This window comes from Alligator mississippiensis, chromosome 6 (assembly GCF_030867095.1).
Source record: "Alligator mississippiensis isolate rAllMis1 chromosome 6, rAllMis1, whole genome shotgun sequence".
Taxonomy (NCBI): Eukaryota; Metazoa; Chordata; order Crocodylia; family Alligatoridae; genus Alligator; species Alligator mississippiensis.
The window spans coordinates 59,943,558-59,955,822 of NC_081829.1; the positions used below are offsets into that span (position 1 = coordinate 59,943,558).

The window sequence follows — 12,265 nt, forward strand, 5'->3', positions numbered from 1 at the left end:
GTAATTATATTGGTGAATGTAGAGGGGAGAGATTACAACTCAGTAAGGCATAGATGAATGATGCTGCTGGGGGCCATCTTCCAAATTGCTAATTTTAATTTTTGCGTGAATATTTTTTCTTGAACTAGTCCAAAGCCTATTTCTGAAAGGGGTAGGCCTTTTCTATGGATTTTAGCCATAAATTATTTCGTGGTATCTGCAGTAAGAGCTTATTCTCTGCTTTGAAGGAAATGAGCTCAACCCAAGGCAGGAAAGGCTGCTATAAGTGGTCTGTGAGACTTTGTCCTGCATCTATCGCTGGCTCAATTCTAGTAATGTGTATTTCTAAATATTGAGAATTGAGTGGAGGCTGCTTAATTCATATAGGACCTTAGCTTTGGTCCTTGAGGTAAAAGGATAGATGTATCCCCTGTCATCTAGCAGTTGACCCTGTTCACTGACTATAGTCAGAATGGAATATGGAAGCAGTGCCCGTATTATGCTTGTTGAAGGCTGAACTGGCAACTTTTCAAGAGCCAGAAGGCTCCACGTAATGGAATGTGAATAGCGCAGTAGATTATGCTGCACCAATCTTTAATACAGAACTGCAGCCCATGGAGACTACATGTCCCAACATAACACTTGGATCAAAATTGATTGTTGTACCCCTAGATTATAGTAAAGGTGACAGTGCAGGCTACAGTGTGTAATTTTACTGGCCATGCTTTCTCTAGCTTTAGAACAGGAATAGCAAGTGAAGCTCAGATTCTGGCACATGTTCAGAATCATAGATAAGGGTCCTGTTTTGTTGATGTCCAGTTGTTTAGTATTGTGATGATTTCCTCACGCCCAAACTTTGACTTTGCTCTGCTGCAGGTGGTAAATGATAAAATCATTGCTACCAATCTGGTGACTGGCTTGCCAAAGCAGATGCCTGGCAGTAATGGGGACATCATCATCCGCACCAGCAAGCTGCTGATTCCTGTGACCTGTGAGTTTCCCCGCCGGTACACCATCTCTGAGGGCTATGTCCCCAATCTCAAGAATTCCCCACTGGAAATCATGAGCCGCAACCGGGGCATCTTTCCCTTCACCCTTGAGATCTTCAAAAACAAAGACTTTGATGAGCCCTACAGGGATGCTCTCCCTACCCTGAAGCTTCGAGATTCACTGTATTTTGGGATTGAACCCTTAGTACATGTGAATGGACTGGAAATGCTGGTAGAGAGCTGCTTTGCTACTCCTACATCAAAAATTGATGAGATCTTGAAGTACTACTTAATTCAAGATGGGTAAGTGACATAGGTGTACCTCTATTGTAAGTCTGACATTAGGCCCAGGCCCACCTGGGTCTCTCATGGCATTTACTTTTCCACAGGCAGCTGACTGTCAGATAAAATCTAGAGTGATGGTTCAGAGTTACTGCTGTCAGTAAAAGTGCTCACCTCATAAAAAAGGCTCTGGAAGGACCAGAGAGAGGGAAATTGTAAGTGACTGATAGTAAATTAGCCAACATAGAACACCTGTCTCCCTAACTATCATGATGGATAATTAACTTTGGCTCCTCTAGAAAGCCACTTTGACCCTTCTCGTCTGCCAGCAGGCTGGCAAATACCAAAGGGTATTTAATCAATTGGCAGAAATCCCTATGGCTGGATTTACTCTGTGAAGCTTGCTTATTGCTGCAGCCAAAGCTGCTGGAATCAAACCTCTTTTATATTCCATTTGCAGCCATTTTTACCGTGTAAGCCAAAGGATTTTCCAAGGTTGTGCATAGATCATTTAGATCTTGCACCCACCATCTAGTGCTCTGGCACTAGAGAAACAGGTTGTTACTTGTCACTTAATTTGGGGGATCATTTTCTGGCAATTGTTATGGGGTGTTTTCTCCAGGATATGTTAAAAAAGAGCTTTTGAACTGATCTAAGAGATCTCTAAAAGGACATGTAACAATGATATTATGAAATAGGTTTGAAATAATTTGGCTTTTGTTCTAACACATTTCATAAGATGGTTCCAGTTTCTACCTTTCTTGACCTTTTAGAATAAGTTTGGTGCTGACATGATGATGTCATGTTGTGGAGTTACCGCAATATGTCTGCATTTTGGCATTGCCTAACAATGTAGAATCAGGATACACACATTCAGGGACTTTGCTAATTAGCTGAGTCCAGTTTACTGGCTGTCTATTAGCTGGCGAGGAGAGCAGAGGTTTATGCAACATTGTTCAGCTGCTAGGTTAAACTGTCCACCACAACAGCTACTGAGACAAAAGTTCCACAGACAGATTTTTGTAAAGCAAGCAGGAAGGTCCTGTGTTTGCATTACCCAAATAAATGCATTTTCACCTCAGTCTAACATAAATGAGTATTACTATAACAATTGGTAGTCCTCCCACACTAGTCACCTCTGTCCTGACTTGTGTACTCTAGTATGTTTCTTTATTTTATTGTTCCCATTCATAATGGAATAAATGACTTGTCAGGCCTCCTGCAAAGAGTAGGCACTCATGTTCCTGGGTTTGCAAACAGTCCTTTATTTCCTATACTTTCAATATTATGGAAAGTGGTGGGTAATAGTTCAGGTAGAAGGCGCAAGGGCTGAATGTAGAGAAGGGAGATTTGTAAAGCAATGTCTCAAGTCTGCCTTAATAGTTGTTTTTGTAACATGTGTAGTGGATCCAGGAGGTTTGCTGCGTAAGCAAACACTGAGTGGAAGTCCACGATGCAAAACAACATCATGCAGAGATACCTAAGCTGTTCTCCTCCTGGTTCAGAGGTACCAAAAACCCTCTGTTATTTGCATCCTCTAGAGGGCATTAAAACTTCACAGAAAGGATATGGGATTAAGTGCGATAGCAGTAGGGGAGAGGTTGCTCTGAAGAATTAAAAGGCATTGCCTCCCTCCTGAAGGATGAGTATATCTAAAACAGAGACTCAATTAATGCTGGCATTGCTCCTCCACCACCAAATGTCTCTGTCCCTGTGAGGAACTCCATAGGCGGGATGACATGTGCCTGCAGGTTGAACACCACTGCTCTAGGATGTTTAAGGAGCAGGGGGAGGTCTTGATTTAACCAAGCCTATCAATGTTAAAGTGATTCCTTTTCAATCAGTAAGTGGCCTCTTCTTTAAAGGTGGCACCATCATTATAACTAGTGGGCTATGGTCTATATGACTCCCATAGGTCAAGTTCATAGTGTGCACCAGAGACTCTTTGCATTCCTCCTATCCACCCTACATGCTCCCTGTTGCCACTGTCCCCTCCACTCCCATTTTAGAGTCTCCTTGCAACTCCCCAAATTCCCTTTCCCAGTCTGTGAGTACTTCCCCCCATTCAAGGATTCCCTGTTCTCTCCCCCATGCTAGGAGTTCGGTATGTACCTTTATACACCCAAAAATTTGTACCGACATCACCCCTCCAAGAAGGGGCTGCGTCTACTCCATTTTCCCCTCCTCTATAATAGTGTCTCCTATTGTCCCTCCATGCCATGCGTTCTGGGTATATCCCCATTCCCTTCATGTCCCCATTACTGTTTGTTGGGGAAGATAGGTCATTCCAGTTGTTAGTGTATCAACATGTTAACCTATATTGCAAAGATGGGCAGAGATGGGATAAGAGAACTTAGAGGAATGATATGATGTGGTTAAGTAGACAACTGGAATTGGAGGGCCCAAGAGGTCTATCTAGTCCTATAGTCGTATTTTTGTGCTGGAGGGCATTAATGGTACTGTCATCCAGTTTGAATGTAGAGATGCTTCAAGCTGTGGCTGAGCTGCTTAGGTAGCAGGGGTTCTGTGTGCTCCCCTTTTCTCATTTTAGTGTTCCTATTTTCTTCAAAGTCAGTTCGGTTCTGGCCACTGATACAGTTGGGAATGTTTGGATGCAGCATTCAGAAATTATGATAATACTTGCATACAACAGAGAAGTGCCACTTAGTTGAGCATATGGCTTCTGAGTTCAGCCCTCATTGGAAGAAAAATTCTTAAAAAGGGAAATTAATCAGTCAGGAGCTGTGCCTTTAAAGGTGATCTCATGATAAAACAATCCAGTGGCATCTGAAGTTTCCCCATGGAGCTGTTTCAATGTTGCTTTTTCCAGATGTACATTATTTATAAATTCCCCTTGGATACCTCTTTATATTAGCCTCTTGGGCCATTCTAGGAGTTATAAACTGAATTCCTGTTCAGGTATTCTGCATTACAAGTAGGGAACACCCTCAGAACATGGCCTGTACTTGCTGAGAAGCAGCCAGAGAAATCACTAACCGTTGAATTATATCACACTGATTTTTTTAGTAGTAGTAGTTTTATTCTTATGATTAATGTTGTTGTTTTGTTACAATCACTATTACTATTATCTATTTTCCTGTTTTCTTCATTGCCTTAGTCACATACAATAGATCATTCCAACACACAGCTCTACCATACAGTATACCTTCCTGTATCCAGTTTATTCCAGTAAGGTTAGCAACATTCTGCAGGAATTTAATTGGCTAAACTCAGAGGTTTTTAAATGAGCATTCCAGAATAACCAGAATTAAATATGTCTTGTTTTCCTTTTTAAGATATTATATATATCATCATTAAATATTTCTTATGGAAATTTTCTGTTAAAGATTACTTCCAAAGTAAAGCTATAGCATTTCATGTTCTGTTACTCTATCCTCTCCATCCTTTCCACTTCTTTCCACCTCCGCTTATTTTATAATATTCAAAATCCATGTTCCTGTGGTTAGCTTGCTGGAAAGATATGCTATATTGATGTTGTACTGCAGTACTATAACAGAATAGAGTGCATGCCTTCTTAACTGGACAGGGCATTTCAATAATCACTAATAACTGTTATTAAGTAAAAAAAAATGTAGCATTCTTTCTTGTTAATTCTATATCTAGCTCTAAAAAGCTAGTTCTGGCCCCAAACTGAAGCTCTGCAAAAGCAATTGACCCTTGCCCTGCATTGCTGTGAGCACTAATACAGTATATTAGCGCTATACTGTGCTAATGCTATGGCATGAGACTCTAACTGCGAATTTGACAAAACAGGATGACCCTGATCAGTGTAATTTCACAGTCCAAGCTGAAAAATTGCAAAAAGTAACTAAAAGCTTAAGTAAGAATGGGAAAAAGCAAAATTAGAGCTGAAAGGTTTTTCATTTATTAATTCAAGTTATCTGAGTAATGCACAAAATAGATTTTTTTCCATTTCTAGTAAATTATTTTTCTCTTTTCAGTGTTCCTTTAACATTAACATTATTTTTCTTTTTAAAAAAATAAAAAATGTGAATCATCTCTCAGATCTGCACAGGTTCTATCAACCGTTGCAGACTCTGCTACCCAGAGAGGTGAACTGAGGATAAGCTAAATTGCAATTCTTTGGCAATCCTCCTGCCAAGGACCCTGCATGTTATTTGTCATGTGTATGCTGCTGATTTTTTGCTGCAGAGATGCACTTTGTCTGGAGATGCTATCAGTCACCACTGTTGGTTTTTTCCTTTATTTTTCAATGTTCTGTTGTGGCCAAAGAGAAAATAATGTGGATTCTAACTCAAGAAAGCTAAACCCTCCCTTCTTTGCTCTAATTAAATGTGTTGGGATGCTTTTTTTCCCCCACATCTGTGAAAGCTATGAGAACTTATCCCTCTGTTTTCTTCAGCTGTGTTTCTGATGACTCCGTGAAACAGTACACGTCGAAGGATCATCTTGCCAAGCACTTCCAGGTCCCTGTGTTTAAGTTTGTGGGTAAAGACAATAAGGTGAGCTCAGAACAAAAAGAAAGTATTTCTCAAGTAGCCACTGTGTCAGTTCATGCCTGACTGGGGAGCTTCTTTTTGGGGCGTGAATCTTTTTATCTGTAAAAGTATTAGCACAGCATTAGCATGGAGCCAGGGATAGGAAGACCTATCCCAGGAAAGATTAATGATGTGTCTAGTCTTCCATCTTGTCTCTTTCATTCCCCTGGATCAGGTGCTTAAGCACACAGAATTTAAAAAAACCCCACGCCCTGGACAACTGTGCAACAGCATAGCATAATTTCTTCCTGATGTCAGGCAATGATTAGATTTGTCCTGAAGTATGAAGACTAATATTCCCTGTGACTCCTGCCTGACCTAATGTAATATAAATGTAGACTCTGTTCTGATTTTTGTGCCTATGTTTGTGAATTCCATTAAGCTGTTCATAGGAGATATCATCAGATGCTTAGGGTGCAGGCCCCTGCTCTAATTCATGGTGCTTTACATAAAGTGCCATGAGTTAGAGTGCCCCACTCCCCTTGGGGGGTAAGAGAGGGGACTGAGCTCCATTTTGGAGCTGACTGAGCTGAGAAGCTTCCCTGCAGGCTCTCCCCTTAGCCCCACCGCACCCCCCTCCCAGCTCCAGTGTTGTCTGCAGGAAGGGAGGGGGAAGAAGGTAGGGGGAGTGAGCTGTGAGCTGGGGTTTTGCCCAGCTCAAAGCTGGAGGATGGCAGCCTGGGGCAGGATAGAAGGCGGCAGGGGGCCCAATCCACCTGCCCCCCCACCAGCTCATGCCAAGCAAACCCCAGCCAGCAGCTCACTTCCTCACCCCCCCCCCCCCCCCCCGGCAGACAGCACCAGGTACAGAGCTGGGCTACATCAGCCCATCCCTGATCACGTGACAGAAGTTCCCAAGGGTGCTCCAACATGGAGCACCTTCTTCTAATCCCTCATTTGATGAGTGTTAATTTATTGTGAGATCATGACAAATGTAACTTCTGTGTGCACCCTTTATATTCTCAGTAGTTCTCAAATTGTTGGGATCAGCTATTGGGAAATATAGTCAAGCATTCGTATTTCCAAAGGGCATGTGGCCAATCATTGCTCCAGTGTGCAGTGTCCAGTCCTGACAGGTTTTCTACCCTAGCATTGCCTTGTTGAGTTCGACCTTCCCCACAATTTTCTAAATGTCAGACTCTGCATGCTGCTTCTTTAGATTTGTACAAAGGAATGAGGCAAGACAAAGCTGGTGGAAGTTTCAGGTAGAAGTTTCGGTAAGAGAGAGAGAATGAGAGACCATACTTTCAAGGGTAATTTTCTTTATTCTAATAATGTTCCTATTTAGTGTTAGAAGAAAGCAACACTTTCTATTTCATATATCTCGATCTAGATCTAGATATAAATATATCTATATAGATATATAAATATATAGTTATAGTTTTATAACTATATGTATAGTTATGTAACTATAACACTATCTATATCTATCTATCTATAGATATAGATAACTGTCACATGATACTAACCCAGCACAGACAATTTCAGGCATTTAAAAATGACAGCTCAAAGTCCAACAGTTCATGATTGTCTTAAAAATCATGAGATTAAAAATACAGTACAACTGCATGATAACAAGCCTACATGAGACTGGGGAAAAGTTCATTAGAAGGGGGTGTTTGTTATGAGAGCTGGACAATTTGCTGCATCAGGATAATGAAAAAATCAATTCCTGCTGTTGGGATTGTTATCAACAGGTTTTGTTTTAATCTGGTTGTACTGAATCGAAGTTAGCACTTGCCTTCTGCTTTCTACAGCTTGTGAGGAGCTGCCCACCTTGTGTGTATAATGAAATTAGGTTCAAACTTTAACCTTAACTCCATTCATAGATGTGCAAGCTTCTCTATTCACTACTCAGAGGGGCTCTACTTACCTTCTCCTGTCTTATCAGTGTGAGCAGTGTGATTCTGTCACTGTCTCCTCTTCACTGTCTGGAAAGGCTTGTAGCTGTCCCACTTAGCTTTGCATTTTGTGCTTCTCCACAGTCTCTCCCTCGCTTCCCCTGTGTTGAGAAGGAGACGTTTCCCTCCATTCTCCCCCACTCTGTCCGTTTCCTGTGCCCCACGTTTCCTCTTCCCCTTCGGATTGTCTCCTGACCTTCATATTCCACTTCTGTCTCAATTTCCTGATGTGTTTCTTAGCCTGCTTTCCTTTCTTAGTACCTCTACTTCTGTCCCCTATCTAGCCTTAACATAGCAAGTAAGGGGACTGATACTCTTCCTGACAGTAGTTTGGTTATGGACTTGCTGGAAACAATGAGAAGTAGCAGCCATTTTGTTGGGAGCAGCTACATTTCTCCTGCAAGGATTAACAGGACATGGCAGCCATTTTGCCCTTGCTTCAATTTCGTTGACAGGAGTAGGAGATGGTGACCAGCCTGGGTTAAGACAAAATGTTGAGTTTAGGGTAGAAATAGCAATATTGTAGGAATAGTTACAAAAAATGTTAGAAGAATGGGCCAACTCCAGGAAAAAAAACTGCCTGCATGATGATTGTTCACACTGACTTCTGCCTGGTGTCTCTCAATCACACAGGAAGTGTTCTTACATTGCCGCATCCTTGTGTGTGGCGTGCTGGACGAGAGCTCTCGCTGTGCCCAGGGCTGTCGGAGAAGAATGCGCAGGTCAGCGGAAGGGGAGGACAAGGAGGAAGGCAGTCGCATGACAAACCATATTCTGACGGGTGGCCCTATTAGAATCATCATGGATGAGTAGCAAGACCCCAACTCTACCATGCAACAGCCAAGAATCTGCCCTCTTTAATGATGTCTTCCATTATGGGCCTTTGATGTGAAATAAGGATTTGGTGAAGACCCATATGAGCCTATGATCTTGTTCCATAACAGCCTGACAGTTAGTTGGTGAACTAATATTAGATTTGGAGGCACCCCCTCCAAATGCAGTCTGAACTGCAAAATAGTATAGCTATACTGTACATGCATTTCTATCAACTGATGGCCTCGGTTGATCTATAGGCTTAAGTGTTACCTGCCTTTATTTTTTTTATGTCTGTTTGCAAGCACCATATTATTGTTAGTAGTTTTTAAATGCATGGTGTTAATGTCCTTTTTATTTTTCAGAAGACAATAAACAGTGTCAGAAATTCAGCACACTTGCTATACCAATGTATGCAGTGAGTAGGTGAAGTGTGTATAGCATTAAGTTTTTGAAGGCCGATTATATTAAATATGTATCTAATAAAATATGGACTGGAAAATAATATTAAATATAGGCAGTGAAAGTTCAGAACTGTTTCAGTCAAGTTTGAATAGTATTTTAAAATATTAAGAGGTATTTAATAAAAGTTAGCTTTATATTTTTCTCTGTTGCATGCGTTTCTACAGTATTTTTCTTTGGATTTTGCATGTGATCTCTTTTTCTCTCTCCTCCTACCCCCAATTTGGTGAATTCTTATAAGTGGTGTGGCACCTTTAATTGTTAAAAAAAAAAAAATTAAAATAAAAAATAATCTCAAAATTAATCAGAAACATTATGCTCTGATAGTCTGTGACTGGGATGTTTTAATGTATTAACCTGGAACTTGTTATTATATTTTGACTGATGTGACAAAAGGTGTTAAATAAATGCATATTACAAATAATTAATACACACATTCAATTCAAGATGTTCCCTAGATAATACAGAGACAGAAGGCTGGGCCCAGCTTTCTTGAGTAGAGTTCTTAAAGTAATATTGTATGGAGATAAGCACTGTCTTAGTGGATGAGGACAAGAAGGCAAGAAGATGAGACAGGAAAAGAGGATATAGTCATACCTGTCTAGGATTCCTTTTGGACACAAAATACCTGCACAGGAAGTGCTATCATCTCTAAGCCAGCCTGAATTAGTCCACGCTTAATTTCCATGCAGTTAAAGGTTAGTGATCTTGGGCTGAGCAGTTTCCTATATGAAAAGCACAAGGCAAGCATAGAAACAAGAAACACAGCGTGCAGAAATTAGACACAGAGACCAAAGATGAAAAAGGGAGCTGTTTCTTAGCCATTAAACATAACTCACTGGTGCTAGTAGGATTTTTTGCAACTGCAATGCACTGTTGCATGCAGTTTTGGCTTTCGGTGTTCCCTTTAAAAAGGTTGTGTGTAACTTTGTAGAGGGATTACACTAGAAAATAACTCAAATCCATATCATCTATTTCTCATCCAGCTGGAAATTGCTGAACCAAAGTGCAAAAAAAAGTTACTGCTCACAAATGGACAATAATATTCAATGGGCATGGCAGTCATAGCGTCAGTATTGCATTTCATTGTTTTGTTTCATCTAGCAGACAGATTAGGCCTAAATCATCACTAAGATTTATTTGGTAGTTTTATGGTTTAAAAAAAGGCTTTTGTCTGTATTTTCCACTAGGAAGAGTTTAAGTATGGGCATTTATAAAGGTGCTCCGGGGGGGGGAGGGCTCTTTAATTAGTGCACCTCCGAGAGCTGTGCTATTACAGTGCCCAGAGCGTCATGTGTATCAGCGTTCCTGTGCTGAAAAATGGCAGTGTGGGCACTTAACTAAAACTCATTGAGAGAGCTTTAGTTAAGTGCCCCTGTTGCCATTTTTCAGTGTGGGGATGCTGATACATGTGATGCTGGAGTCTACTGGAGCGCGGCAATTACCACTCTCCAGCAAACTCAATCGTGTAAAGGAGTCCTATGTGTTTGAATGAGCAATAGTGAAAAATATCTGGTAAAACAAATTATTTTGAATGGATGGAAAGCTGTTGCTATTTTAATGTCTTATCTAGCTATATTTGAAACAAAAATAATTGAATCTGGAATATGTTGCATTACAACTTTCCTCCTGCTTCTATTGAATCACCTCTATTTTAGGACTGCCTTGGCTGTTTTCTGCTGTCATTTTAACTTTTTCTAAAGATCCAACGTTTAAATTGACTTTGATAAAACGTGAACTATGAAAATAAAATGAAGTTGTATCCACCTTATTTTGCAGTTTTTTTGAAGAGGTTAGTTTAAAAGATGGGGATGTTGTTTATTTTATCTCTTATACACTTGAGAATCTGTGATAAAATCTTCTTTCTGACCTGCAGTCAGTTTTGATCTGTGCCTGCATCTTTGCCACAGATGGCTATGGACTATGGAAGTCCTGCTGACATCTCTCTCTTTTTGGAGGCTTAATCCATCGTCATGACTTCATATTATTTTATGCAGACCTCATCTGGACATCTGAGCCACTTTGGTAACTGCTGCGACAAGTCAACAGATCTCATTAATCTTTTCCATGTTTAGGCATATGAATTAAGTGCTAGGGAAAGGTACCTTGTTTATCACCTTTTGTTTGTCATCAGAGCACGTAGGAATAGAAAACTCCCTGGCTCTACCTTATAAATAAGTATTCTGACCCAGAGGGACTTACCTCTAGGAAGGAAAGTGGTTTAGTGTCCAAGACTTTCCAGCGATTGGCCTTTCTGCTAACAGTGTCAATTAAGGCACTAGTAGGTATTGCTTTTTGTGATGTAAATGCATACAACCATGAGATAGTAATGGCGTCAAACCAAGACTAGATTCCTTCTGGTGATGTGGGAATGAAAGGGTTACTGTCCTGCACTCCAGAGTTGGTGTAACCACAGATAGGCACAAGGCATTTTTTCCTCTTCCCACATTCCAGTAGGGTTGAGACCACCATTCTGTTGTGGTCCTGACTCCTGCCAGCGTGACATGCACAATATTTAGTCCTTGGAGGATGCACATTTATTTCTGACATCTGCTATTTATTCTGAGCCCACATGCAGATCTGCACTGTGCCCATGATCCTTGCTCCTCTCACCCTTCCCTTGGTAGTTTCCATCAACTACCTCTGCTCTTTCACATCCCTCTGAAAAATGTTACTGAGGTGTCTTCTTGTCTGCTTCCATTCCTACTCCTTGCCAGAATTACTGCCTGTCCCTAAAGAACCATAAAATCCAAGTCATAACACTCTTAAGTTATACAGGGTGATTTTTGCAGAGCCAATGATGGGTTCTTATCACATAGCTGGCAGCATCCATACAGGCAGGACACAGCCGGGGCCATGAACCAGCACTACAGCCCAGGGGGCCTTGCACTTCCTTTGCACTATCTGACAAGGAGGGGGTGTCTGCACCCCTTGTCTCAATCCTGCCAAGCAGGCAGGCAGCAGTCAAATTGAGATCTCCATGCTCTCAGTTAAACTGGTCCTGCCTGTGCTCACTCTGGCTCATGTGTAAGGCAGGAGGCAGCCTGTGCAGACACAGCTGTGCTGCTTCAACCTGGAGCTGGTTTGTGAGCCTCAGCTGTGGAGGAAAGGGGAGGGGCAGAATGCAGGGCCATGCAGGGTGCGGTGGGCCGGTGTGGGGTTGGGGCCCACTGCTGAGTGAGGATTTCCAAGGAAGCTTGAGGCTGGTGTTGAGGAGAGGGGGTGGGGAGAGGGGCTATGGAGTAGGTGAGATGTGGGAGCAGAAGGTGAGAACAGGTTGTGGTGCTGGGGACAGGATGGGCTGGGCAGTCAGGTTGTG

The 12,265-nt window shown here is 41.6% G+C and overlaps 1 protein-coding gene across 1 annotated transcript in view; it reads left to right on the plus strand.

The window, feature by feature from the left end:
* Positions 1-10,713, plus strand: part of OIT3 (oncoprotein induced transcript 3) — a 37,090-nt gene extending 26,377 nt beyond the window's left edge. Inside the window, exons 7-9 of the mRNA XM_006271585.4 lie at positions 856-1,271; positions 5,635-5,734; positions 8,305-10,713. Coding sequence (XP_006271647.2) covers positions 856-1,271; positions 5,635-5,734; positions 8,305-8,484 — 696 coding nt within the window. The 3' untranslated portion in view covers positions 8,485-10,713. The remainder of the gene's footprint in view (positions 1-855; positions 1,272-5,634; positions 5,735-8,304) is intronic.
* Positions 10,714-12,265: the final 1,552 nt, after the last annotated feature.